General features: G+C 28.5%; 2 protein-coding genes across 2 annotated transcripts; both read right to left on the bottom strand.

Moving 5' to 3' along the window:
- Positions 1-989: 989 nt before the first annotated feature.
- LOC122853915 (speckle-type POZ protein-like A) lies at positions 990-1589 on the bottom strand. The gene has a single exon (XM_044154322.1). The coding sequence runs from the start codon at positions 1587-1589 to the stop codon at positions 990-992; it is 600 nt and encodes a 199-aa protein (XP_044010257.1).
- A 5671-nt stretch (positions 1590-7260) lies between these two features.
- On the bottom strand, positions 7261-7860 carry LOC122853914 (speckle-type POZ protein-like B). Its single transcript, XM_044154321.1, has 2 exons — positions 7635-7860; positions 7261-7559 (listed from the first exon to the last, which is right to left on the bottom strand). Exons 1-2 carry the CDS (start codon positions 7858-7860, stop codon positions 7261-7263), a joined length of 525 nt encoding a protein of 174 aa, XP_044010256.1.
- Between the last annotated feature and the right edge of the window lie 4826 nt (positions 7861-12686).

The raw sequence follows: 12686 nt of genomic DNA, 5'->3' as shown, positions 1-12686 counted from the left end.
ATTTTACTTTGGAAACAAACTTTACAATTGAAAAAAAAAAAAAGGTTTTTTTAAAAATAAGTCATGATAAAAATTTTTTATTATTAGTAATCCTTTGATTATGGAAGTAATTAAAATTCCTTAATTCTTATCTAAGACTATATATTACAATAAATCAAAGGAATAATCAATAAATAGTTTTCTGAAACAGCTCAAGATCCAGAAAATGAAAACATTATTCTTGAACAAGTTCATTTACCTTGCATGTGTATTGGATACAATAATTTCAGCAGACGAGCCTTATAATTTCGTATAATATATACCTATAATACTACTTTTTTTTTTATAACCACAATACTCATAATGAAATATTCATTGCAATGATAAACTTAATTAATTTTTAGGTGTATCTTCAGCACCCGTTGTTAAAATTAAAGAAGGAATATATCAAACCAACGTGGTAGTCTCAAAATTTTTTAACGAAACAAATGGTATTCTTGTGATTGATACTGATCCACCATCACCATCAACACCAGCACCCCAAGAAGTATCGAATTCTTTGAAGTTTCTTATCAAATGGATTGTTGCTATTTTTTCAAGAACATTTAATATTCAATATTTAAAACACGATAAATATAATGAAATAAATATAAATATAATATCATGAACAGTAATATAAATTATTGATTCTAAAAAACTGATATCATCATAAGGCATGGTTACCAGATTTTTTTTATCATATGAATTTGTATACAAGTATTATAAATTTTAAATATTATCATCAATACATGACCAAATGAAATTTATAAGTAAATTATTAAATTAAAAAATATTTATTCTTCCAAAAACACTTAACGACTGAAAAAAAGATAATAAGGTTTTTTTAAAAAAAAGTATTGATAAAAATTTATTTTTCACTATTTTTTTATTTTTATTACAATAGAGGTTTTAGAAAAAAATTAAGATTTTTCAATCTTTTTTTTGTTTCAAACAAATTACCAATGAATATTTTATGACAACAGCAAGTGCTCAAGAACACCTACAAAAAGTTCAGGATATTTTTTTTTTTGAACTTGAAATTCTTCATTTGACATGACAGTTAGTAAATTTTTTTTCATAAATTCTAAACATTTTTTATTAAGTTTTTCAAGATTATGTCTATCAGAAAAAACAAATATACTTGCAACATTATCAAAGATTATCGTTTTGCATATTACTTCTTCACAAATATTTTTTAAACAATCAACCTGATATTTATCAGCAACAGCAAGTAGTTCTTTTGGCATTTTGTCAATATTCGGTGATTCACCAGTATAAATATAATGTAGAAATTCTTCAAAAACACCTTCATCAATATCTTCAATGATAACTTCGTTCTTTTCGTTTTCTTTCAACTGTTCATGATCAAACATTGCAGAAAAAACAGGACTACGTGCTCCAAGAATTCCTTTGATAACACGGAATGTTTTTTGACCCACGTGAATGGTAACATCAGCTGATTTTTCACTTAACAATAGTTTTTTCCAGTCTAAACTCAGTTGTGGTGTTGCATTAAGTGTTGCATTTAATGTTGAAACTGCAGCAGAATTATCTGTCAGTTTTTTAGACATTTTTATTGTACAACAAATTTTAAGTTCATCATTTTGTAAATATCCATTCAATGGATTATACAACTTTGATCTTGAAATAAATTTATGATATGTAATTTTTTCTAAAATTTTATTGAAACAGTGTTCTTTAGTTTTTGCTTTTCTGTTATTAATTGATATTTCACACTTTGTTTGTAATTGTAGAGGGTTATCGAATGCATGGAATGATTGTAGCTCCACCGCCACATATCGGCCTGGATCAAAATATTCATCAGATTCAGAACTATAAGAACTGTAACTATCAGATTCAGAATCGCCATCTGAATCGGTTTCGTCATTTGGAATTATTTGTAAAATCCATTTATCGTCAAAATCAGAATAATGAGATGAAAAACTTGGTGATATAATTGTTTTTCTTATGGTCAACTGACTAAAGTTATTTATTGTCCACTCATATTTAAATTTACAAGTTTCCTTACCCTTGAAATAGTCTTGTTTTAACATCAAATAATTCTGGGTAGTTCTAGCAACTACTGACATGATTATATATATATATATATCAATAATAATAGGTTTCCAAACTGATCAATACTTTACTAGGCACGAGCGTATTTGCGTTTTCATGTATAGGTTAACTCATATCGGACCATGTACATTGTACATACGTTGACACATAGGCTGATGGGCCTGACTATATACATATATGTCAGGCCCATGTAGTATTAAACATATATGGGGCCCGATGGGTAGTGAGTAGAGGTGGGTAATTCGACGATTTTTGGGGTATCATACAATCGTACGTATCATTACATCGAATGTATGGTTGTAATCAGTTAGCCGACAAAAAACCATATACATATTCAATAGGTGCTTTCTTTTGGGTGTTTATTTTTTTTCCTGTTTATTTTCGCGCATGCGCAACTGGATGCGCAGTCAGCAAAAAGTCAGTTTGCAACAGCGTAGGACATGAGGTGCTAGATCAGCCATGTTTTAATACTTATTTTTGAAAAATTATTTGTTCGACGCCACTGTTCTCTCAACAAGTTTGCATAACAGGCGCATGTGCATGGTCATGTGCATGAAAGTGAAAAAAAATTTTTTTTCCTGTTTATTTTCGCGCATGCGCAGTTGAATGCGCAGTCGGCAAAAAGTCAGATTGCAACAGCGTAGGACATAAAAAGCTGGATCAGCCATGTTTTAATTCTTATTTTTTAAGAATTATTCGTTTCGACGCCACTGCTCTCTCCTCAATTTTGCATGACATACGCATGTGCATGATCATGCGCATTAAAGTGAAAAAAAATAAACACCCAAAAGAAAGCACCTCTTATCTGTGAGGCAACATGGCGCATTCCGGACCATTTTACTACAGCGCTGCCAACTCTGAAAACAGCAATATGGTATGAAGTAGGGGAAAATATGGTAAAATGGACACTATTATGGTATAGAAGGAAATTTTAAATTTTTTATTGAAATAAATTAAATGAAACCATGCAATTAATTTTTTTTTTATTATTATTTATTTATTTAGTCATATTTACTTATTTTTATGAATATATTTATTTATTAATAATGACATTTTTCATATTAATTTTTTTTAATTTTTATCATATGAATTTTAGTACTCTTTAATGTAAAATATATTTTTAATTAAAAAACAATATAGGTATATTGTTTAATTTTTTAAAATTAAAATTTTTAGTTTGTATCAAACAAAACTCCCATTAACTCATCATCATCATCATCAATATATTTCTCATTAATTGACCGATCAACATATGAAAATTTTTCGCGCAATTAATAAAACTCGGTTTCTAGTATATGTGTGATTTTTTTCAAGACTTTTTCATCATTTTTTCTATCCGAAAAAAATGGTTGAAATCTCCATAAGAGCCCATGTTAAATATTATTTTCAATAATTAATTACAAAAAATTTAACCGACCAACATAAGAAAATAATTATACCGTTGTATTTAGAATGAAAAGATCTACTTATATACAAAATTTCAGAACATTCTCATTATATTTTTTAAAAAAAGAGTAATTTGTGTATAACCTCCTTAATATATACCTATAGAAATAAAAAAACATTTAATTAAAACTTAAGTGTATAGTAGATAGCCCATTTTAATTTTTATCAAATATGAGCCAGTACAAAAGATTACTAACCTCAGACTTGAAAAAATCTTTAACAAAAAAAAAGAAATTTACACGTTCCTTGAACAAAAAAGATAGTAAGGTGAGTCCAAAAAATAAAAAAATTGCAGTCAACACGTGTTTGTAAATAAAATATTGAATTATATATTGTTATTAAATATATAAATGTATTGATTATTTTTTTTAGGAAGACTATCAGCATCAATATGTAGATGCATACGCCGAAAATATGATTCTTGGCCGTGTTAATGATGATTGCTGGACTGAAATATTCATGTATTTGTCACCAATTGAAAGATCAAAAGTTGCATTGGGTATGATAATAATTATGACAACATATCAATCATTTGATTTAAAAAATTATTTAGTAATGACCATTAATTTATTTGTAATTTATTTATTTTTTAGTATGCAAAAAATGGAAACAAGTTCTTGCTTATTCTTGGATTGATGTCAAAAAACTTGAATTAACACAATAGAATTATGATGAGATGTGTCCAAGTTATATGGAAAAATATCCAATAAAGAATGAATCCTTATTAGGGCAAAAGCCTTTATTCCGTTTCTTGAAATCGCTGCTTGGTAATTGTGGTAGTCATTTATCAGAATTAGACGTAACAGTCTATGGTCATTGTAACATACTACCGGTTATTAGTAAATCTTGCCGAAACCTTGTAAAACTTAAGTTGAAATTAAATAATATGTTCATTGATATCAATGAGAATACATTTGCGGATCTATCCAAATTAAAAGTATTGAAAATTATAATTCAATATTATAATCCTATCCGTATGTCTATTATTTTAATCACTTTATTGAGAAACGTTGCTAGAACATTGACTGAACTGAGTCTGTCATATCGGGTTAATATCATCAGCGGCGTACACTTATCACTAACAAGAATCGCTCATGTAAGTTAAACTTTATATTCTATTACAAAAAAATAATGAAAAATATTCTTTTTGTTCTTTATATACAATACTTACGGATAATTTTTTTTTGCAGGTGATTCCTGAACTAAAGGCCTTGAAAACAATCGAATTTTTTGGTTTTAATATTGATAATGATGATTTATCCATGTATCTGAAAGATTCTCAAATATTGGTCTTTAATCACCATGAAGTTTTGTTTACAAACCATGACCCTCCTGGTACCTCCTCCCCCTTCCTTGGTAGGAACTTTGCTAATTCGTTAGAATCGTATGGACATGTAATCTACTTAGATTTGTTATACGACGTTACAAATGATTTTTTATATAATATTGCCAATTGCATGCAGCAATTACGATCATTTATGGTACCTTGTGAACGAGTAACCGATCCTGGTATAATAGCCATTTCAAAGATGAATAATTTAATATATCTTGATCTTAAGGGCCATAGTAATGTCACTGAATCTTCAATTATATTGCTCAAAAATTTCAAGACATTACGTTTACCATACAGTAATAAAATTACTGATTGTTCAGTCACAAAAATTCTTGAAAATTCACCAAACATAGAAGAGTTTCACATAAGAGGATCAGCTATAACTTCTAAGTTTATCAAAAAAGCAGCAGAAATATCAAGAAATCGACAAATAAAATTGAAATTACGAATTCAACCAACAATGCCAGCAGGTATCGAACAATATGAATCACCATATTTAGACATATTTATTCCAGATTGTAAATTTACATCAGAACATGAGACAATCGGTCGTTGGTGATAATTTGCAATTAATTTTGTATAAAGAGAAGGTGGTCTAAATGAAGACTTTGTTTTTCAATAAAAATTTTTTATTTCTTTGACTTGAGAAAAAGTTCCAGACACTACTTACATATAATTAAAAGAATATTTTTTGTTAGTTACAAAAAAAAAAAAAAAATTTATAATATGTCATTTCTATAACATCGATTGCATACTATATGCCTTTCTTTTCTATATATATTTTTTTGTAAAATCCATCGATAGCAGAGAACATCAAAGGTGATTTTTTAGTATTTTGTAGTGATGCCGCGATAGACGAGAGAACTCGAGACGAGACGAGAGAGAGGTGACGAGAGACGATAAATTTCGAGACGAGAGACGAATTTTCTCTCGTCGCGAGAGACGAGACGAGACGAGACACCAATGTCGATATGCGAGAGAAAAGTCGAGAGATAAATATTTTAGTTCATGTTTTTATTTTTTTTTGATTTTTATATATTTTCAATCTACTTATATGATAATACATTTCTTTTAGACGCTTTTATAATTCTTTTAAATCTATTATAATAAATTTTCGATTTTTTTTTCATCAATATGTTGATTATGATATTATTTTTTATATTGCTTCTTGTTTTATATATATAGTACAGTATAGATAACATATCTATTCTCCATACTATATTTGTTTTTCGCAGAAAAATTACCGGAATAATCGAATAATATCTAAGCATAAAAAATTTGTGTTAAAAATTAAAAAAAAAAAATTATAATAAAATCAAAGTAATGAATCTATTATTTATATTGTAAATAAAACTACCAAAAATAAATTGTTGACCGAGAGAAGTCGAGACGAGACGAGAGATAGCTGACGAGAGACGAGAATATTCGAGACGAGAGACAAATTTTCTCTCGTCACGAGAGACGAGACAAGACGAGAGACGATCTTTTAGTCGAGACGAGACGAGAGTCAGCCCTCTCTCGTCTCGTCTCGTCTCTCGGCATCACTAGTCACAAAATAGTATTTTGTGACAAACATATATCACAATAATAATTATGTTACTTTTGACATTATAAAAACTAAATTTTTTTGTGTTGTAAGAGATGATCGCTAAATGAGCATGATCTTAGTAATTCCACACTCATTTGTTTTTCTTTGGAATATCAACAAGTGCATACACTACTACTGCACAGAAAGAGATGAATTCGATAGCTAAAATAAAAAAAAAAAACATTTTTGAACTAAACGACTGAGTTTTAATAGTAAAAAAAAAAAAATTAAATTCAACATGACTATTTTAACATACCAAAAGCAACGAAGCAATACCATCTCAATGAATCTTGTGATAATTATACATATAGGTGCAACTGAAATAAGTTGAGTTTATAAATAATTCGTTTATCATAATGACAAGACTGCGTTTTTATAGAAACAGTGAGCAACAGGTCCAACATAAATTTTATACAAATATTTAGTACATAATCATTTAAAGACTTTTTAAAAATTATTACAATATTTTAATAAATAATGAAAATATGAATTTGTATATAAGTATTATGAATTTTAAATATTATCATCAATACATGACCAAATGAGTTTTATAACGAAATTATCAAATAAAAAAATATTTATTTTTCCAATAACACTTAACGACTGAAAAAAATATGATAAGGTTTTAAGAAAATAAGTCTATTGATAAAAATTTATTTTTCAATATATTGTTTTATATTTATTATATTTATTTATTGTATACAATAGAGGTTTTAGAAAAAAATTTCAAAATGTTAATACAAAATATAAAATAAAAATTTTTTTGTTTCAAACAAAATACCAATGAATATTTTTCATTTTATAACAACAGCAAGTGCTCAAGAACACCGACAAAAATTTCAGGATATTTTTTTTTTTGAACTTGAAATGTTTTATTTGACATAACGGCTCGTAAATTTCTTTTCATAAATTCTAAACATTTTTGATTAAGTTTTTCAAGATTATATCTATCGGAAAAAACAAGTATACTTGCAACATTATCAAGGACTATCGTTTTGCATATTACTTCTTCACAAATATTTTTTAAACTTTCAACTTGATATTTTTCAGCAACAGCAAGTAGTTCTCTTGGCATTTTGTCAATATTTGGTGTTTCACCTGTATAAATATAATGTAAAAATTCTTCAAAAACATCTTCTTCAATATCTTCAATGACAACTTCATTTTTTTCACTTTCTTTTAATTTTTCATGATCAAACATTGCAGCAAAAACAGGACTGCGTGCTCCAAGAATGCCTTTGATTGCACGAAATGGTTTTTGACCCACACGAATGGTAACATCAGCTGATTGTTCACTTAACAAAAGATTTTTCCAGTCTTCACTCAGTTGTTGTGTTGCATTAAGTGTTGCATTCGATGTTGAAATTACAACAGAATTTTTTGTCAGTTTTTTAGACATTTTTATTGTACAACAAATTTTAAGCTCATCATTTTGTAAAAATCCATTCAGAGGATTTAACAACTTTGATCTTGAAATAAATTTATTGTACGAAATTTTTTCTGAAATTTTATTGAAACAGTGTCTTTTAGTTTTCACTCCTCTGTTATTAATTGATATTTCACACTCTGCTTGTAATTGTAGAGGATTATTGAATGCATGGAATGATCGAAGTTGTAGCTCTACCGCCACATATCTGTCTGATTCAAAATTGTCATCAAATCCAGAACTGTCAGAACTGTAATTATCAGATTCAGAAACGTTATCTGAATCAGTTTTTTTATTTGGATTTATTTTCAAAATCCATTCATCATCAAAATCAGAATAATGAGATGAAAAACTTGGTGATGTCATCACTACAGCCAATTGGCTGAAGTTATTTATTGTCCATTCATATTTAAATTTACAAGTTTCCTTACCCTTGAAATAGTCTTGTTTTAACATCAAATGTTCAATGGATTCTTGGATAGTTCTAGTAACTACTGACATGATTATGTATATTAATTATAATTGGTTTCCAAACTGATTAATTTTTTTGAAGCACAATCGTATTTGCGTATTTATTTATAGGTTTACTCAAAGTCACTTAAACCAAGACCAGGAGTCCAGGACTAACTGGGACGACTAGGGCCAACTCGGCAACTCAGACTGCAGCAGACTGCAGATAAGCACGATGGGCACAGATGAGCACAGATGAGCAATGATGGGAGTGATGGGTAATTCTATGGTACAAGAACTACAGGTATAGCAGTAGTCCATCAATTTTTCGTCACGGTTTGCGCAGCTTTTTGAGCCAATGAAAAAGGTGCCTTTTCTCAATCGAACCAATCAAAAGCTTGCCTTTCACACTAGCCAAGCAAGGCTGCGCACTGCTATACCTGTAGTTTTTGTACCATGGGTAATTTGACGATTTTTGGGGTATTATACAATCGTACGTATGCTACTACATCGAATGTAAGATAGTTGCCCTCTTTTTTTTTTTTATAAAAATTTTTATAAATCTAATATAAGTATATCTCGAATAATATTCCCAATAATTCGTCAAATTTCTAATTTATATATCTATACAATCTAAAAAAAAAACTTTGTGAATAAATTTGTACAATGAGCCGTAAAAATTGGTATACATACATATATACAATATTTTGTATATGTTTTTTCCCCTCAAAGTTTAGCAAAAATGAGAAAAAAAATTCTCGATAGTGGATTCAGAATACAACTATTCATATGGTGTAGAAAAATAGAACAAATTGATTTCCACTAATTTAAATATTAAAAATTTATAAACCAATATAAAAAATAAAATTTTGTCTAAATATTGGTCAATAGAAATATTTTTTTTTTAAATATCAAAGGGAAAAAATAATAAATAATAATTTTACAATAAAGACTGCAGGTACATTTTTATTTTATAAAAAGAAAAAATACTAAAATGATTTAATAATAAAGTATGTAATATCAACAGCTGTACCAGAGCATGGAAAAATATATAAGAAAAAATAAAAAAAAACTTAAGTTAGACATAATTAGGTCGATGTGACAAAACATGTGGTAGCAATTGTCTCATAAATTTAAAATAAAATATGAGCACCAAACGAAAAAAGATTTAAAAGAATAAAAAATATATATAATTGAAATAAAAACACAAAACCATGATAGAGGAAATAAGGCATTGAGAATTATTAACTGAGACTGGAAAATGGACATGCACAATCATTTTTACCATACTTCAACACTGCAGCTGCGTTTAGAATTTCATTTTGTAAATAAATAAATAAATAATATTTTTATTGTTTTTACTCGATCTTAAGTGTTTTTTTGCGTTTTTTGGAAAACGTTTGCAAACGTTGCTGCCAGTTGTTGACAATATAACAATTAATGTGCAATGTGAAAATGTGACAATTAAAATTTAAGAAGCACGTGTGCACAGCGGCAGCTCTAGAGTATAGTATTTACATAATATACATATATACATCACTGCACTCCGCCATTCTGATTAGTTCTGATCTTTAGTTATGTTTGATGACTGGAGTTTAAAAATCTTTTGATCTTATTTTAATATAATATATATAATATTCATATATAGAAATAAAATAATTAAAAAATATTAAACTCAAACGTGGTTATCACATTTTAATTTTATTAAATATGAGTTACTACAAAAGACTACGTACATCGGACTTGAAAGAACTTTTGGCAAGAAAATATAAACTTAGAAGTGAAATTTCAACACGTTTTTTCAAAAAAAAGAATAATAAGGTTAGTTGAGAATGAATGCAGTTACCATGCTTGCAGATTGAACCCAGGGAAAAATCGTCAGATCAAATCAGATCAAATTAGATCTAATTTGATCTGAGCCAGATCTAATTTGATCGATTTTGATCTGGCTCAGATAAGATTTGATCTGACCAGATCTGGGTATAGATCAAACTTGATCTGGTTTCAGATCAAACCTTATCTGACCAGATCTGACTAGATCAAACTTGATCTGGACCCAGATCAAATCTTATCTGACCAGATCTGACTAGATCAAACTTGATCTGGGCCCTGATCAAATCTTATCTGACCAGATCAAACTTGATCTAACCAGATCTGACTAGATCAAACTTGATCTGACTAGATCAAACTTGATCTAGACCCAGATCAAATCTTATCTGACCAGATCTGACCAGATCTGACTAGATCTAACTAGATCAAACTTGATCTGCGCCCAGATCAAATCTTATCTGATCAGATCAAACTTGATCTGTTTAGATCTGAGTAGATCAAACGTGATCTGCACTTAGATCAAACTAGATCACGGGCGAATGAATGTTTAAGAACCCAGGGAAAAATCGTTAGATCAAATCAGATCAAATTAGATCTAATTTGATCTGAGCCAGATCTAATTTGATCGATTTTGATCTGGCTCAGATAAGATTTGATCTAGTCAGATCAAATTTGATCTGATCAGATCTGGGTTTAGATCATAATAAATTATATAGTTATCAAATTCCCTATCTGAATATATATACATGTGAACAGAGTGTCCGTTTTGGGTCACTCTTCCAAATATCCCAAGATATATTAAATTTATTGAATATTCTTTTTAGAAATACTATCAGCATTATGCTGATGACACTAAAAACACGACGATTGACCTTGTTAATGATGATTGCCTAGCTGAAATATTTATGCGTGTGTCAGCATGTGAAAGACCAAAAATTGCATTGGGTATGATAATTATAACATATTAATTATATGATTAAAAAAATTATTTAGTATAATGATAGTTAATATATTTGTTATTAATTTATTTTTTAGTATGCAAAAAATGGCGAAAAATCCTTAAAAAAACTTGGTCCGATGTCAGAAAACGTAAACTCACTTATTGGCAATGTGATAGGCGTCCAAGTTCAAAGAAAATAAAAAGAGTTAGAATAAGAGAGTTTCGAGGGCCAGGCTGGCGACACTCTCTATGTATTCTATTTTACAAGATCACTTTTCGATAAATGTGGTTTTTATTTAACAGAATTAGGCGTGACAACTTATAGTGATTGGAACATAGTACCAGCTATTAATGAATCTTGTTATAACGTTGTAAAACTTCGGTTGAGATTGATGTATTGTCACGATATACCATCCTGGAATGGATTTTCATATCTAACTAAACTGAAAGTATTAAAAGTTATATTTCAAACTGATGACCGTAGTACAAGACGTAACTTATCTACTGCTTTAACAAATTCATTGATAAACGTTGCTGGAACATTGACTGAACTGAGTCTGTCGAACTGGATCAGAGGTAGGGATCACTGCGGTGAAATTACAAGACCACTCACTCGGGTAAGTTAAATTTTATATCGATCACAAAAAAGAAATGAAAAATATTCTTTTTATTCTTAACATATACTTATGAATAATTTTTTTTGCAGGTGATTCATGAACTAAAGGCCTTGAAAACAATTGAAATTTTTGGTATAGCGATTGATCCTGATTTATCAATGTATCTAAGAAATTCTAAAATATTAGTTATTCATTTTAACCGTCCTGTATCTAAATATATTTTTAAGCACGATATTTTTGAGGGAAAGAATCGTACACTCACCGAATTGGATTTGACTTCTTGTCGAGTTTCAGATGATTATTTATATAATATTGTCAATTGCATGAGAAATGTCGAAGTATTGAAAGTACCGTGTGAACGGGTAACTGATGTTGGTATAATAGCTATATCGAAGATAAAACTTTTACAATATCTTTATCTTTCCGGCCATAGTCACGTTACAGACTCTTCAATTAGATTGCTTAAAAAATTAAAAATTTTATATTTACCAAACAGCAATAAAATTACTGATGATTCAGTTACGAAAGTTCTTGAAAATTCATCAAAAATGGAAGAGTTACAAATTGTAGAAACAGCTGTAACTGCTAATTTTATAAAAACAGCAGCAGAAATTTCTAAAAGTCGAAAACAAAAATTGACATTAAAAGTTTCATTTATACCTGATATTAAACAATATCACTCACCATATTTAGACATTATTCAGAATCCACCAAAGACAATTAGATAATCGACAAAAATTGATGATAATTGACAATTAATTTTGTATTTAATACTAGATTAATAAAAAAAATAGATTTAAAAAAAATAAAAGATGTGTATTACTGCATTTTTTATAGATTTATAACAATTATTTTTAATTAAAATTAATAATACTTTTGTAAAATTATCTATTACGTTAATGTAATCACCTTGCATTTACAACCACCAGGTTTTACATGCAATATGTGTAACGAAAGAAGAT

The sequence above is a fragment of the Aphidius gifuensis genome, linkage group LG4 (genome assembly GCF_014905175.1).
Source record: "Aphidius gifuensis isolate YNYX2018 linkage group LG4, ASM1490517v1, whole genome shotgun sequence".
Lineage (NCBI taxonomy): Eukaryota > Metazoa > Arthropoda > Insecta > Hymenoptera > Braconidae > Aphidius > Aphidius gifuensis.
This window is presented reverse-complemented; position numbering and strand designations above follow the sequence as displayed.